At 37.3% G+C, this 16,762-nt stretch overlaps 1 protein-coding gene across 6 annotated transcripts in view; it reads right to left on the reverse strand.

The window, feature by feature from the left end:
* The window catches only part of CUL4A (cullin 4A), a 43,429-nt gene that overhangs the window by 13,785 nt on the left and 12,882 nt on the right, over positions 1 to 16,762 (reverse strand). For 3 of the 6 annotated variants that reach the window (XR_010370855.1, XM_064440021.1, XM_064440029.1), the window contains 8 exons: positions 14,940 to 15,029; positions 13,528 to 13,610; positions 10,359 to 10,426; positions 7,403 to 7,521; positions 4,568 to 4,760; positions 3,045 to 3,149; positions 1,162 to 1,272; positions 741 to 826 (listed from right to left, as the gene is read on the reverse strand). Coding sequence is in view for 3 of the 6 variants with exons in the window: in XM_064440021.1 (XP_064296091.1) it covers positions 741 to 826; positions 1,162 to 1,272; positions 3,045 to 3,149; positions 4,568 to 4,760; positions 7,403 to 7,521; positions 10,359 to 10,426; positions 13,528 to 13,610; positions 14,940 to 15,029 (855 nt within the window). In the remaining 3 variants the exon portion in view is untranslated. Of the gene's footprint in view, positions 1 to 740; positions 827 to 1,161; positions 1,273 to 3,044; positions 3,150 to 4,567; positions 4,761 to 4,810; positions 5,941 to 7,402; positions 7,522 to 10,358; positions 10,427 to 13,527; positions 13,611 to 14,939; positions 15,030 to 16,762 lie in introns of those variants that run through there. The other 3 variants (XR_010370856.1, XR_010370861.1, XM_064440043.1) reach the window with 3 other exon arrangements.

Consider the following 16,762-nt stretch of genomic DNA (forward strand, 5'->3'; position numbering starts at 1 on the left):
AGGAACGTCAATCACATACAAATAAAGCAAAAGAAAAGCTTTGGATCAGAAGCCAGGGCAAGAACTGCAAGATCAAAAAGATCCTCTGGGACTTCCACACATCTGTTAGACAATACATTTTCTTATAACTTGATCATAGCATCAGTCAAGCTAGGCTGCAAAGTCTGGGACAGAAAAGTCACTAGAGTATTTTATTACAGGAGCGGATGTCCTGGATCAGATCACTACCCCAGTATCCTGCCTTCAATAAGGCCCCAAAACAGGTACCCAGGGAGAAGTACAACCACAGGGTGAGCACATACAGTACTTCCTCCAAGCATTCCCTCAGTCACCAACAGGTTGGATGCTCTGGGTCTGAGACACACATGGTTTCTGTGCACTCAGCAACCTTCAGGGAGTCTCTCCGGTGTGGGTCATTCATGAAGAATTCATCAGAGCAGCAGCAGTTTACAGAATGAAGGGATATGGACTTCAAAGTACGTTAGACAACTAAATGACTATGTGGTATTTAGTTATTTACTTAAAAAGGAAAAAATAAAACTGTAAAATAAGACTACCTCTGAATAGGTATACAATAAATACTGTTCTATAAATAGTACTATAAACAGACTCTGTTACCTATGACCAGGACCTGCTCAAAAGCTATTTCATTTTATTTTAGCTTAGTCCAAGGTACAACACCATTAAGTGCTTCCCCAACACTATGGAAAATTTAGCAGATGAACACAAGCTAAATGTACCTGCTTAAACTGAACCATGACATCTTTTGACAGTTCCATGTCCTTGAACATGCCCTCCAGTTTGCTGGTAAAAGCAGCGCCACATTCTGTCACACGAATTAAAAGCAAAGATCCCACAATTACAAAGAAGCACAGACAAGCAATAAGGGTTTAACCTGAGACAGCTGAGCCAGATTTGCTGAGGTCCAGAGCACCCACAACCAGGTACAGGTTTTAAGGATTTTGCTCCTCTCTAGGTACATTAAACTAGTCACATGTCTAAGAGGTCAGCCCAATAGTTCTCACTGAGCACAATGAAAGCTGTGATATGCTCAGCTATTACTTAAAATCTGGCTCGTCACTTCTTAAAGCATGAGAAAATAAGGATTCCAATTTACATGCCAAAATGTAATAAAAATTAAACACATCTGAAGGCACCTACCATGTTTAAGCTTTGACAACATGGACTTCTCGGCATCTACTGATGCACTCTTCCCAACCAGCAGTCTTTTGGCCAAGTCTTTCTTATAAAATGCCTCAAACACATCTTTACCTGTATGGAAATTGAAACAAAGAAAATACAACTGAAATAATACATTCTATTTGTATCACTGCACCTCAGGTTTGTGACACAAGCCTTTCTCATGACATGTTGATCGGTAGAACAATATTCACTATGCAACAGTGAGGAAAAACACAGACAACTTGTTCTTTTCGTATTTTAATTATTTTCTTAACACATTTTGCAAAATTTTTACTTCTTTCATTTTTTTTCAGGAACATGGGTTGCCTTGTATTTCCTGTTGGATCAGCTACAAGTCACATTGAATTAGTCTGGGGTCCAGAACAGTCTCCCTCCAGTGGTCTGATTTATTAAAATTAAAAAAAGAAAAAGGGTTCCTAGATGTTAAAGGAATAATCTTTAAAAGCCTAAAGGTGAAGAAAAATTGTCAGAAGTCTCACTTAATTTGCCAATAGCCTTTTGAAATAAAGACGACATACAGGCACCCACAAACTTTCACACCTTAAACCAGAGCTTCCGCAAATCTTTTCTATCAATAGTACAAATATATCAGCAAGTTTTTTCACTTTTAAGAGGAAGAAATGCACTGTAACTCAAGGCACTACTTGCACTGCCTGCAGTAGCCCTTCCTAATTCCTTGCAAACACCTTCCAATGTAGCAAATCCTCTGATACTCTTCCTTCTCTATCCTACCCTTGGTAAAGTGCTGTTTCGTCTAACAGCATCAAGATACTATCAGAAACTCAAGTACCCAGATCCTAACTAGTAATTATTGTCTGCTCTTAAAAGGACTATTATGCACAAGATAGCTCAAAATAAATTTACACTTTTAGCTCAACACTACAAAAAATACTGAGAGAAAGGGTTGGTCAAAGTTTCAGATTAACAGAAATTAACCTCTCAGGTTGACAAGTTGCCAGTCTGTCTTCATTCACCATCTCCCTCCAATACCCTCTGCATCTGACAAAAACCATGATGCAAATTATATTACTTTATGACTGGTTTCTTGTTTGCTTTCCCATTATATTGTACCTGTTTTGGATTTTATGAGGGAAGAACCCCACAGATCTCAAAACAAACTAATACAGAATTGGGTAGTTCCTGCTTATTCCACCCCAGCCCAGCATACATGTCCCAGTTCCCTCAAAACAGTGACCATGCATCTCTATTGGGCTCAACCACGTACTTTTTCTGATATCCAACCTAGCAAAAAGAAATTTCTTCTAACACATAAGGAGCATAAGGCTTTTGCTCAGATATGGACACACATTAGGGAAGTCCATTTCAAAGGCAGTAAAACACAGCAATAACATTTTCTCCCATCATTCTGAGCCCTCCTCTGTGTTCATTCTCAGCCACGATGAGAAAAGACAAATCATTAGTTGCTGGGTTTTCATGTGCTTTGCACCTACGACACACTGAAGTGGGCAGGGAAGCGAAAATCTGTGCTAATCTCTCTGTTCTTTGTCATTAGAGGAGAGGCTGTGGTTACAGGTATGGTTAATTTATGTGAGGGGAAAAAAACAAACAAACAAACAAAAAACAACTTGCACCAACAGCTCTAACTCTTAGGTCTCCACTCACAGACTGTAAAAGGCCTGAACTTGCCAGTCTCCATAGAACAAGTCTGTCCTCCCTGGTGTATTTATTGTGCTCCTTCAGATGTAAGGCAATCTGAATTTAAGACCAAGTCAAACAGAAGCTCGTGCTAAGGAAGATCTCTTACATTCAGAGAAATATTGTTCTGCTAGGAAAAAGGAAAACATTTTTAACCACATCAACTGTGAAACGATATTTCTTACCATGAATGAATCTAAATATGATCATGATTTTGTCAAGGATTCTTTCCAGCTCTTCATCTGTTGCTTCTTTATTACCAGCTCTTAACTTGGAATCCACATATTTTGCTACAAATAAATAAAACAGTTTAACAGCTTTAAAGAAAATAATCTAAAATAACCAACTTAAGCATCTCCCACTTGAAACAGTACTATATGTTTAAATATAGGGTAAGTGTTAAATTTTCTATTTTCCCTTTTCCCATCCTTATGTTCAGTGGAATGATAGAGCCCTAGTGTACTACTGCCATAATGGAAAAATACCAGAAAAAGGAACCATCCAAGAAAACAAAAAAATGAATACAGTGTAATAATTGAAATCAATGCATTAGAAATTCCCACATTTTGTGTTATAGTCATAGCAAGCACATTACTTGTTGAAAGACAATATTTTGTAAGTGTACAATGCATATGAATGTGTTTTATGAGAAACAGAAACAAACAACACAGAGAGGACTGTATTTTTGTAGACCTTTACCATGTCCCTCATGCTCCTTGGTAGGAGCATACCAAAATTTAAACAGAAGCAATGCTTTCAAGTTAGTAGCTTCAGAATGCCAGAAATAAGGTTAAGCCATGAGTTTAGCTAAGTATTTATTAAGCCTCATTACTATCCTTACGCAACCTTCTGTGTAAGAAGGAAACCTTTGCAGGAGCTGAAACATCACAATTCACAAATGACCGCAGCCCGTATCATGGCTTTAACCTCTACGACTAGGTTGTTCAATTTGTCCTACATAAAGCTGGTTTTAGAAGGAAGCCACAAAATAAGTTGAACAAAGGCAAAAGAATGTACAGAGGAAAAACAACCAACCAAGGAGCAGGATCCTCTCCCAGTATAAAATGCCACAGCTCCAGTTTTGCTGCAGGCAAAACAGTCAGAACAGCTTTTGCCAGATTGGGGATAAACCCAATGACAGTATTTTTAAGATGTTTTTATTATTTTTCCCCTTAATGAGCACTAGTTCTCCCTTCAAAGTAATAATTTTTTTTTCTCTATTAAAACTCCTTGTATTGGAATGTTTTGAAATTGTTCTCCCAGCATCAGCCTTCAAGGCAGATAGATGGGCTGTACTTAGTCCTTTCTGAGAGATCCACAACATCCAAAGAACTCCTCTAATAGCACAATTAAAAACATTTCCCTTTTTTTTTGCCACAGCTACTCTTCCCCCTAACCATTTACTCCACTCGTAGCATCAGCATTACGCTCTCTGAGCAGTTGTTAGCACCAGGCACCGCGCAGGAAGCAGAGCGGAGGGACAGAAGTTGGCATGCTCCGTCAGGACGCCACGTGCATGCCTAACAGCACACCCAAGCTTTTCAAACCCGCAACGCTCCCAGGTTAACTTTTGCCTCATTTCCCAAAAACAAGTCTCCTAAAGCAGAATGCGTTCTGCATCACTATTGCACTAGCACACTCAGCAGCATTATCTTATCATGCTTTCTATAGTTTTTTTTAAATATTTTACAGAAAAATATTTGTGTACCTATCAATTCTGCAGGCTTATTTGGTCTCTTGTTGATAAATGTTTCAAAGGACTCCTTCATCAAGTTTATAAATTTTTCATTTTTCTGAAAGCACACTTCTATGATATGGTCCACTTTATCCTTAAAATCTAGTAGCTCTTGCACCATATCCTTGTCCTTTTCAGGATTAACCACTATTGTTGTCCCAAAGTTCTGTAAAACAAACACTTTTGATAATAAAATATTTTCGAGTGCTACCTATCTCCCCCAACAGACACAGTCACCCTTATAAAATTTATCATTAGAAATAATAATTTTTTTTTTTTTTTTTTTTTACAGAGCTACTTATGTGACTTCAAGTTTTCAAAAAACAAGAGGCACTGAAATTTAAAATAAAAACCCAGACACACGGTAACGATTTCAAACATTAGTGCTTGATTTAAAGATTATATACATTTAAGACATAAGTTAAAAAAAAACCCAAACAAACAAAAAAACCCACACCACCAAAAAAACACAGTAGACATGACTGTATGATGTGCAAGTTCACAGTTAGATATAGAACTACATGATTCATGTAAAAGAAATTACATGGAAACTGCCTCAGAAACGTTAAGCATAATAGGAAACTTTGCACTATTTTTCTTAAATCCGCTACAGTGCTCTGTTGATGGAACAGGTGGTGAAAACTCAACTGCTGCTCATCACTCCAAGATTTCTCTTTCAGTGAGGCCTTAAACGCAAAAACACCTAGCTTACTTGCAATAAACCAGAACTTCCCTGTTCGCAAGAAGCAGCCACAGACTTGAGTTTCTTTTCTTGTTCCTACACACCTACTATCTTAAAGTTAGAGATAACAATACTATTTGTCTAGTCAACCAAAATATCCTGTAAGGGAGGGTTTTTAACCTATCAGACAATTTACAATTGCTTAGTAACACTGATCGGCACCCTAGACAGAATGACCAGTTTTCCAAGGTGAGAAAGAGGAACATCTGCACAGTAACAGCAGAACAGTATTCAATCAGTGTATTTTCATCAACTGAAGTATGTTAGCCACAACACCAGGCAAAGAGAGAAGGGGAAATCCCTCCCAAACCTCAGAATTTCCACTTCAACATCTAATTATCTACTGTGATCTTTTACTGACATCTTTCTCAAGTAACATTTCAGAGTGAAGCAAGACAAACACAAGGCTGCCCAAGTACCTTAGGTTCAATATGTGCATCACAGAATCACAGAACAGAATGGCTTGGGTTGGAATGGACCTCTGAAGATCATCTAGTCCATCATATTTTACACTTAGCACAACTTCCCCTTCATTAACACAGCATCTGGACATCTCACAGTCTCTACCAGTTAGATTCATAAATTGCAGGGCATTCCCCTTATTCTGCAAATGGCAAACCGAGATACAGAAAGCTAAGCGGAACCTCTGGAATCATGAGAAGGTGAATACAATAGAGCTCAGACCTTCACCCCCGTAACTTGGCACGCTCTCTGTGCTTTTTCTTACACTGGCTCAAAAGATAAAAGTTAAGTTCTTGAACCCTCACTTTAACACATTCTGTCACACAGAATATTTGAGAGGAGGAGATTTACTGATATGACGGAAAATGGTTTCTAGCTTTTTGAGTCTGTAAAAAATTTTCTTAAAAACAAAATCATAAAAGGTCTGATTCTGCGAGATGTAAGGTGTGATAAGCCAACTTAACGACTTGCTGCTGTGAAAGGAGAGGTTCTGGTCCTCCTCCCCTTATTTTCCTACCTGTCCCAAACTCCTGCTTCTTTCATTGGGCCAAGCACCAGGGCTTTTCTTGAGCTCACTAAGCCTGGCATAAAACTGACCTTGCCCAGGTACTGTGTTAAAACAGATCACAAGAGTCTACAGAGCACAAGGATTAAGTCAAGAGCATGATCTGGGAGCAAGGAAGAAGATAGATATTCGTTCTCGGCTGCAGCAAGCTGTTCAGTTGGCCCAGCTGTCCATGGATCCATGGACTGTATATGGGGACACTGGATGACACCGTGCGGAGCAAACCCTACCTCGGTTCTGGGGGCCTAGGGAAGACAATGTCCCACATGCATGGGCTGGGCACTGGTGTGCCATGCAGAACTCAAGACATCGGTGTGCAGGAAGGGCACCTCTGAAATGAACTGATGTTGTGCACTTAGCCCTGAAGATTGATGAACACGTGGGCAATTCAGGAGAGAACTACCACATCCGGAATTATCAACTCTGGAGAGAAATATCTTCTGTGAAGCTCTCCTGCTTTCATCTTGCAAGAGCACTAGAGTGCAACTTCTCTGGGGCAGCGACATGCATATCACACCTAGCAAAACAAACCTGAAGCGTCTAAATACGACTTTGATGATGGATTATTTTCAAGGAGTATTCTGTTCAAAATAGCTTAGACATTCATCAGCTGTAGGTTGGTTACATGTAGCACTGCTGACCTCTAGTAGAATAGCTACATTCTGAAGTTCCACTCCTTTTGCAGGTATATAAACAGTTGAGTGTATTTGTTGCAAAACACAAGACACAGAACAATCCAGCAGACTCTAAACACGTGTGCATGCGGCTCTATTTAAAAGCAAACAAACCAAAATAACTTCTTGTATAATGTTCAAACCTTTAAGGAAAGCAATTTCCAAGTAGAAATTTAAACCTAAAGCTTAGGTGCTGCTGTTTCTCATCATGTGACTGTTACTGGGGGGAAGCATTAACATCCCTCCCCATACTTGCTTAAAACAGAATTCTGATGTGTACACCTACATATTTATTCTTGTTTTTGAAAGAAGAAATATATGATAATAGCATAAATTTTGACATTAGTAAGAGATCTTTGAAATACCTTGATGTATTCACTCCAATGTTGCAGAAGGATCTGCTGCCCACCTTTTACCCGGCTGAACAGCTGATATGTCTGGGTCAAATCTGATATCCTATTTTCATCGAGTAGGTTATCAAGTCCTAAAAAAAATAAAATTAGAAGAAGGAGCACGTTTGAACACCGTTGAATAAATACATTTAGAAATATTTTAGAAAAGTCTCTGTGAAATACATCAAAAGACAAGACCCTCCAGTCTGCTTAAAAAGTATGAACTTTTTAAGACTAAATTTCTGAAAGAAAGTGATATGCTCAGGGTTAACACGTCCCCTTGTTTAAACTGGATGAAATGATTTATAGTATAATATTTTAAAACTGTTTTGGCTGAAGTACTTTCCCAACAAGATGTTGACTGTAAGCCTTTTGCTTAAGAACAGTGCTTGATTTGAAGGGTACAGTTTTATTGTGAGGTATCACAGAACCTCTAAAGAATAGGAGAAAACAGTAAGATAAGTAAACTGCCTCGGTCTTAAAGATACTTCGCAAGATTTTTTCCTGGGGAGTGTGATGAGCCATCTTTTCAGATTAAGAACATGCTATGAATTGTCTGTGCTCATACGGGTGGAATAACACAAGACTACAAATTCCTGCCAAGCAACTTTTGCCTTTATCAGTTCACCCTATATGAGACTAGGCCTGGGACTAATGAATGAAGAAGCAATGCCGAAGGCAAAACATGAAGCACAACAACTACATACGCATTTCTACATTTGAGAATATGATAAATATAGTCCCAGTGTAATCAGAGATACATTGTCTGGCGTTGGTGACAGAGGCTTTAGTAACATGGGAGGGAGGCATCAAAGGCTTATAGCATTTTTTAAAATCCAGAAAGCTTGACTTTATACAGATTGACAATTCATATCATCAGTGTAGCTGACGCTATACAACTGTCCTACTTCACAAAATATATTTCATTAATTCCAATTACTAAATGGTATTAGATAACAAAGGATTTTCAATCACTACTGAATTATCCCATTTCTACTATATTCTTCATCTTAAAAATACTTTCACTGTATATTATAACTTACATGCTCAGAAAGGCAACCAATGTTCAAGAATTATGTCCGGTAAACTTTTGTATGCTATTTTCAGATTTCCCAAACTTTGCGATATGCCTAAACTTTTGAGATATCGCAAGAATCGCAAGACATATTTCATGTAAGACGACAGATTACAACGTCCTGAATACATGTGACTGGTGTTCTTCTGGCACTGAACTGGGAATTAAGAAATGCCCATTCCATCACATCCAAGCATCACCTCCTATTCATTTAAAGACACCAATACACTAACTGCTTTGTCATAACATGGATTATAAACTTTAATCTTCCCTCTTCCTCTAGCATATGAGCTGTGTGACTAAAATAATTGTTTTGTCACATACTTGATAAATGAAAAAGACACCTAGGAAAGTCCTCTGAGACAAGGCTTCACACAATTTCCAGAAAGCACTGCCACAGCCTTAGAAAAATTTATTATACTTGCAATGAAAAATCCCATCAATATCTAGTCAATGGCAGTTGTAATAATAATAGAAGAAAAAAAGATTTGTTATACATACCCTGCATTTGTGAGCTTTTTCTTCCCCCTGTACCAAACTGACTACATCACATGCCTTCTCCTAAGGAACAAAACCTACGAAAGGCAGTATCTTCTTCTATGTGCATGGAATACTAGGATGTTATAAGCAAATTACAGTGTGCCCTGGATCAAATGAATGCAGGAGGTCATGCAAGTCAAGTGATGTTAGACTTTTTTTAAGTGCAGACATAGAATGCAAAAGCTGATCCAACAATACTACAGTCCTAATATGTATTAACTAGAAAAATGTACAAATCTCTCCATATTTACGTGGATGTTACATATACATTATGAACGAATGAAAAGTTCAGGTTAAACAAGACCATGTACTTTCTGGTTAAGCCAACTGATAAACAAATGTGTCACTATAAAAGTTACTTAAGAATAATAGTTGAAATAAAGGGCAAGCAAAATTTACATATGTCAACAAAAAAATAATTATTCTTACCTTCTGTTTATGATAAGCTTAAGAATAGTTAAGATGGAGTGACCATGCTTATTTTTATATATGTCTTGAAAACAGTGAAATAACCTATTCCCAGAGTAGTTTGGAGGAAACCGTGAGCATATGTCTTATCTTTAAAGGGGACGAAGCAAGAAGTGAAAGGGATATGTGTAACAACCTGCAAGTATTAACAAACATGGACGTGATGGAGCTCAAAGATACCAAACTACCAGGGACAGCTGTTTTGTAGCAGTAAAAGAAACAAAGAGGTAAGGAAAATTCGCTAGAAGATCCAAAACCTAAAATATGGCTACTGCAAGAAAAGCAAAGGATCATTTAAAGTATTAAAAGATCAGGGAATACTGACCAAACCCAGAAATTCAGTGAAAATGGAGAGACTAAAACCTAAGAGGAACAAAGAAATGGCGATTTGAAGACGCTATTGTCTGAAAAAGGACTTCCTAAGAAGACTGCAGCTCTTATCTGAAATTGCCAGACAAAAGGTAAAATACAGACAAAGGCATATGTAATTTCATTGCCTTGGAACGTTGTCAGTTTCAATAACTCATCATTCTTGAACTAAGCAATCACAAGAGAATATGTATATAATTCTAGGAAATAAGCAGTTCCAAAGGTTTAATTCCTAAGACCACTGCTGGAAGTCAAAGGAGATTTAGGAGGTTTAAAAACCTTTACAAATATGGAATTTTTAGATATTTGTTTCCACATATACAATTACTTGTCACAGTGGGTCAGCTTTCTGTATCTGTGGAAGCTTTTTCCCATGGCTAATACACCTCCTTAAATAAAAGCTGTGGAGTTTATAGTTATTGCAGAGTATGAGAATTTGTTGCTTATCAGAGATTATATTAATTTAAAAAAAAATACCTTTTTGCAAAATAGCTGATAAGTGTTCTCCTAGTAGCTGCTTCTCCACACAAGCAATCAGTGGTTTCCTAAATAAAGCAAGAAAAGTATATTAGAAGTATCAGAGTGTAAGGGAATTGCCTCTTGTCACAGAATATTTGTAGAGTAACTTACATTGTAATACAAAAAAAGATCAACAATTTTCTGATTAAAACAGAGGCTACAAATTTAAGACAAAAATGTCACAAGATATAAGTCAAGAAAGAAAGCAATAAACCATATATGTTATTAAAAAGGAAATTCGGGTTTGAATACTAAAATGCAAGTTCTTACGCAGTAGAAGAGAGAAGCTTAGAACCAAAAATCAATACAAAAACAGTTCTGGAAAAGTGTCAAATTGACAACAAAACAAAAGCCTCCAAGGGTCTGATCACCAAAAGAACAAAATACATCCTGGTGATGTTCAAACCTCAAACTACTTCATCTAATTGCGTTATGCACTTACATAAGCATAAATTGAACTAGAACCACAAAAACTCAAATTTGCAAAACATTTTAAATTTATCCTTGAATTTTCCCAACTTTTTATTATTATGAAGTATTTTTGATATATTCACTTTAGATAGGACTGAAAAATAATGGCAAGTTTTCCTTCACATCTTTTATAGCCTAAAAGAAGAAAGAAATGCCTGAAGTGCGAAGGGATAATTAATTTCCATGTTTAAACTTCTACCGCTGCTTACAAGATAACAAAAGACCAACCATTTATTTCTGAGTTAAATTTTATAAAACTGGTTCTCAGACTAAATTTCTCAGAAATTTAGATTTTCTAGAAGAGAGGTGCTCGACTTGGATTGATGGAAGCCCTTCATGTAGCAGCATCCACTTTACGTCCCTACCTTTGCTAAAAAAACACTTCTCCCCACCAATGATTTGCCTGACCTTCCATACGATGCCGTTTTAGTCCCTTCACCTCAGAAAGATTAAATTAGAATTTAGAAAGGTTCAGAAAAGGGAACAGGGATGATCCAAGTATGCAGCAGCAGCTACAAGAGAAACAACTTGATGTGTTAGGATTCTTCTTTCTGGGGAAGAGAAGACTTAGCAGGGATACAGTGCATTGACAGGCAAGGAAAAGGTGGTAGAGGACTGACCGATCACTTTCCCTTCCAGTAAAAGAACTGGGGTCACCAGTGATGGTACTAGGAGCCAGACTTAAACAAAAGGAGGCAATTTAACACGTGGCGGCTAGTGCACAGGTGGGGCGCTTTGCCAAAGGCTGGCACAGATGGAAAAGCTTAAGTGAATCCCAGTAAGACAGTGCAAGTATTTGAAAGAGATCCAGACAGACCGACCACATCAGATTCAGAAAATACCCTGAGCTGAAAACAGGCAGATACTAGGAGAGTATCAGGGCACCACATATACTTACTTACTTTCCTTCAGTGGTTGTAAGTGAACGTGAAGTACCAGCTAGATATGGCCATCTTTACGGCCACTTCCATAGTCCCTGAAATTTCCAACTACTGCTATCTACAGCTTCTGACTGTCTGCAATGGTAGAAGTAGCCAAGGCTGTATAAAATACCACCCTTTACCCCAGAAGACCTAGTGTGCCTACAGGGGAAGCAAGGACAGTTCATCTGCTTGAGACTGAAAGGCAGAGCACTATTTCCTAACAAGCAGACAGGCGGAATGTGTATTTATCTTGACTGCTAGCTGATGAATGAGCCTGAAGGTAACTTCTGTACAGCCCCAAAGTCATTTACCTTGGTCATCCACTGACTGACCAGGAGACATGCTTATTCTTGTCAGCTGTCCAGAAAGAGGCATGTACTGACAGGCTGAATAAATACCTCTATGGGCTGCAACAATACACACTCCATGCATTGCATAAATCTGGTTTGAAGTATTTTGAATGTTGTTTCCCATGATAGTTTTGTCCTGAAAGTATCATTTCCATCTCAAGATCAAACCCCGTAACTAAATTTAACACCTTTTCTGCTCTTTTCATGCACACCCGGAGAGATAGTATGACCTGAGGACAACTCAAGGGCACTAATTTTAAGAACGGCTGTTTCTTCATGCTAAGGAAAGAAATTAGCGTGAAGCCTTCTAAAAGTAGGTTTCTATGCCTTTAACTAAGGACAAGACTCAAAACAAGGACTTTATATATATATATCTTGACTGAAAACATAATGATAACAACCTATTTTTTAAACTTACACAGTAAATAAATGCTTATGTGCTTTAACTTTATACATAGAAATAGTTCCTTGTATTTTAATGTGGCTGATTTTGCCAGAAAAAGTTGTCACACTGCAATCAGCATTTACAGAGAGAAGATTCAAGTTCAAATATGTAGTATGACACGAAACACGTGTGTGTTAATATACACATAAAACATGCCTGAAGAAAATAATAAGTTTAAAAGATAATTTCTATTCAGTCATCCTTTTAACACTCAATGAAATGCTAATATGTCATCCAGGAAACTAAAAAATAAAATAAATGTTATTCTCTTTATTAACTGTTATGTTCTTTATTTAAAAAAAAATTAAAAAGCAACAGCTTACTGCAGGACAAATTATATATCTGGATTTATAGCATGTCAGTGACTCCGCAGTACTTCCTGAATGCACATTCTTACCCCAGGAAAACTCACACTATCACTCAACACCTGAGTGAAAAAAGGACAAGCTACCTCCCATAATACACTGGCAGCAGCTGCACTAAAGCTGATCTACTGTAATTGCACATCCTGGACTGCTCATGAGTGATGTTCATGTCCTCTACCCTACACCCTAATTTAACCTTTTTTTTTCTTCTTCTCCTAATGAGTCTTTCTTTCCCTCAAGGGATTTGTGGTTAATTTTGTTATCGTACATGGATGGCTAAAATCAGCTGCCTCTCTATTAATGCAAATTTGAGTTTTTATATAAATGCTTTATAACTTCAGTATACACTGATAAATCTTTCTGGACAAGTTTCTCCCCTCTTACTCAAAGTATGTTTTGTTTTCAAAGAAATAACTTTTGATAAAGTCTTAAAAAAACAAACTGTATCACAAGCCCTGCCAACAAGATAATATCAGTAAGATAATACAGAAATAGTCTCTACAACCACAGATAATCACACTGTTTTATGATGGATGCTTGACTTATGCTAAGAATGAGAAAATTTGTACTCACTGTGTGCTGTGGTCTAAATATGTTATTACTCTGTCCCCTTCTTCTTCCAAACGTTTATTAACATGGTGAAGATATTCTGGGACCTAGCAAGACAACAGAATGCCAAGTTTAACTACAAAAGTATGAAAGGCAGATAATCTTGTTCCATGACAATTATTTTGAACTACAAATTTAAAGAGAATACCAATTGGAAAGGACTATTCCACCAGAATGTTGTTATGTAGTACATAATTGATATTTTTATTTATCAATGTTACTTTTAATATAAAGTATTATAACTGCACCTGACAGAAAGGAATAGGAAAACAGAAATCTGAGAATTTTTCAGAGGAATTTGATGTTTTCTTAAAACCCTTCTGAGCTAAACTAGCCCTTAAAATATCATAGAGCAGATTTTCGGTTGGTGTAAACCATATAGTTCTATTACTTCAATGGCAGTTTCTCCAGTGCAATATCTGTCCCTATGGAGAGTTAACACATTCAGCACATATTACTACATATCTTTGAAACTCAGGCTTCGAACGATCAAAACAGTTACACGTATGTGCATACACATGCATGTGCATATGCATGCATATGCAAATATGTGTATGCATTATGTGCACATGTGTAAGTGTGTACAAATTTACACTGTATAAATTAGGACCTTACTTTTATGTTTTTCCACAGTTTCCCACTAGGCTTATAAAAGCAGTCAGACTCTTGCTGTCAAAATCTGTGTCAAAGCATTTCATTTCACGTCCCAGTGGAAAACAAGGTAATGAGGTGAATGGAACAGGATTAGACACAAGGATTCACCTCAGCGCAATGTAAACGGATGTTTTCAAATTGTCTGTAGTGACTTGATGTTAAAAGGGAATTAATAAAGGTAGCCTTCCGCATTTTAGACCACAACAAAACTCGGCGTTTGACATACATTTTTCAGAGATAACCACATTTGCAGGCTGCCCACTGCAGAGCATAATTTTATCACAAGAGAACAGAAAACAAAAATGTCTTATGCCTATTTAATTAATAAGGAAAAGAAACAAAACAACAAAACAAGAGTAAAAAATAAACCATTTACTTAGGTATTAAGCACACACCAGAATTATGCCAGTGGATATTTCTTGGGCAAAAATAATATTGCTGGCACACCTTTAAGCTTTATGTGGAAATTACTTTCAGGTAGTGTGACTTTAGCTACACAAAATGTCTCCGGGTTTCTCCACCCTTAATTATACATTTCAAACACCAAGGCAATCTGGATACCTGGATACAGTACTGTGGTCCCCATCAAAACCTGTGAATGTGTGCTTGCATGCCTAGGCACCAGTAAATTTCATTGAGCATTAATACATCGTGGCACTACCAGAAGTTCTCACTAGCAGATAAAATTAGCATAAAAGCAATCATCTACAGCATGCACCTACCTCTCTTTCTTGCATTAATCTTTGGCCCTCTGCAGCATATAAGCAATTTGTCTCTTCCAGAAACCTCTGTTCAAATGATTCCTTGTAAACCTGCTCAAGAAATTAATTTAATTAGTTACATTAAGCTGTCAGTAAGGATAGCATATATAGGCTGTCAGGCATAGAGGGGAAGTAAAATCCCCAGAATACACAGTTATGGGCAGTGCCAGAGTAACATTACATTAACACAGAAGTTCTCTGTTTGCCCACTGGTTTTAGAAAGACTGAGATCAGAGATGACTTCACAGTGCAGCAATAGAGTGTTTCAGTCATCAGTACTCTAATTGTCTAAATTGACAGGCTGCTGTTCAAGGTACACAGACCAACACCAGCACCCTACATTAGCACAGCAATGACATCCAACCCACCTAAGCTCGACTCCCACTGATATTTCTGTGGCAAAAAAAGTAGTAGGATACTTCCAACTAGTGAAACATTGGCACAAAACAGGTAATTCCCATCAGTAAAATAATAATATGCTCCATGATGCATCTTCAGATCTGCCAGGTTTATCTCAATGGCCCAAAAGCAGGATAAATTAATTGTACCAAACAAGGTGAACTCGCTTTCTCCAGGGAAGGAGCAAGGTGATGTATAAAAAAAGGTTACGAACAACAATCACAAACATTAAAAAATTTCTGCATAATGATTAGCAGCTTAGTATAGAAAGGAGATAAGTTAGAAAGGACAACTATATACAAGAGTTAAAACAATCTGGAGAAGGTAGCCAGGGAATAACATGTAAACAGGAGGACAGTGACAAGAAACAGATTCCTTGAATAGACAGAAGTATTTCTTCCAAAAATAGAGCAGAGCTGTAAAACTCATTAATACATTCTGACCAGGTTTTTTCTTATGGACCATTAAGAGTTTTATTTTTTCAATACAAACTTAAATATGAAACATCTGGCTTGACAAGCATTCGCAGCATAACAATGCACTAATTCAGCATCCTGAGTAGATGTCAACTCATTGCTTCAGCCTTCTCATTACACTAGCTCCAAGTTCAACAGGATCAAATACCAGATTTCATTTCTTACCTTCCTTGCCTTCATGATAACTGGAAGAACAGTAACATAACAGTATATGGAACTATTTTCTGCATAAAACTTGTAAAACTCTACAACAGGAAACAGCTGTAGAATAGGATTTATGCAAGCAGGAATCAACTTGCAGCAGCTGGTTCTCAATTACATAATTGCCTAAAAATCAGGAATTAGTAGGAGCTTAATTGTTTTCAAATTAAATCTAAGATTTGCTTCATTAATTAATCTTTCTCCAGAAGCTAACTTCTGTAGGAAGAGGGAGAAGCATAGATCCTGGAGTACAATTACAGTGTTATAAGCACATCTCTAACTCAATGAAGTGACGGGTATTATAGAAAACCAGATTAGATTAGGTTAGTTTCCCTAGTGAAAAATGAAAGCTACACTTTTGAGCCAACGGAGGAGAATGCAGATCTAAATTCAGTTCTGTAAGAAAGATCAAATAGAGGGGAATGTTTACCTTTAGCAGAGTACATTGCTAAAAAATAATAATGTTAAAAAGTCAACACCTCTAAGAATCTCATGCAGTTAGAGAAGGCAAATAACAATTCATGAAACAAAAGTGGGGAAAAGCACACAGATCAGATCAGGTCATGTGATCTGAAAAATCATTGTCAGAAGTTTGCCTTCTCTCTTGAACAGAATAATTCATTTTTCCTGTTACACTACAGATAGTTATGAATGAAAATCAGGATGGTTAATGTGAAAGGCAGAAAAGCAGGTAAGCTGCTTGACCAA

The sequence above is a fragment of the Phalacrocorax carbo genome, chromosome 1, assembly GCF_963921805.1.
Source record: "Phalacrocorax carbo chromosome 1, bPhaCar2.1, whole genome shotgun sequence".
NCBI lineage: Eukaryota > Metazoa > Chordata > Aves > Suliformes > Phalacrocoracidae > Phalacrocorax > Phalacrocorax carbo.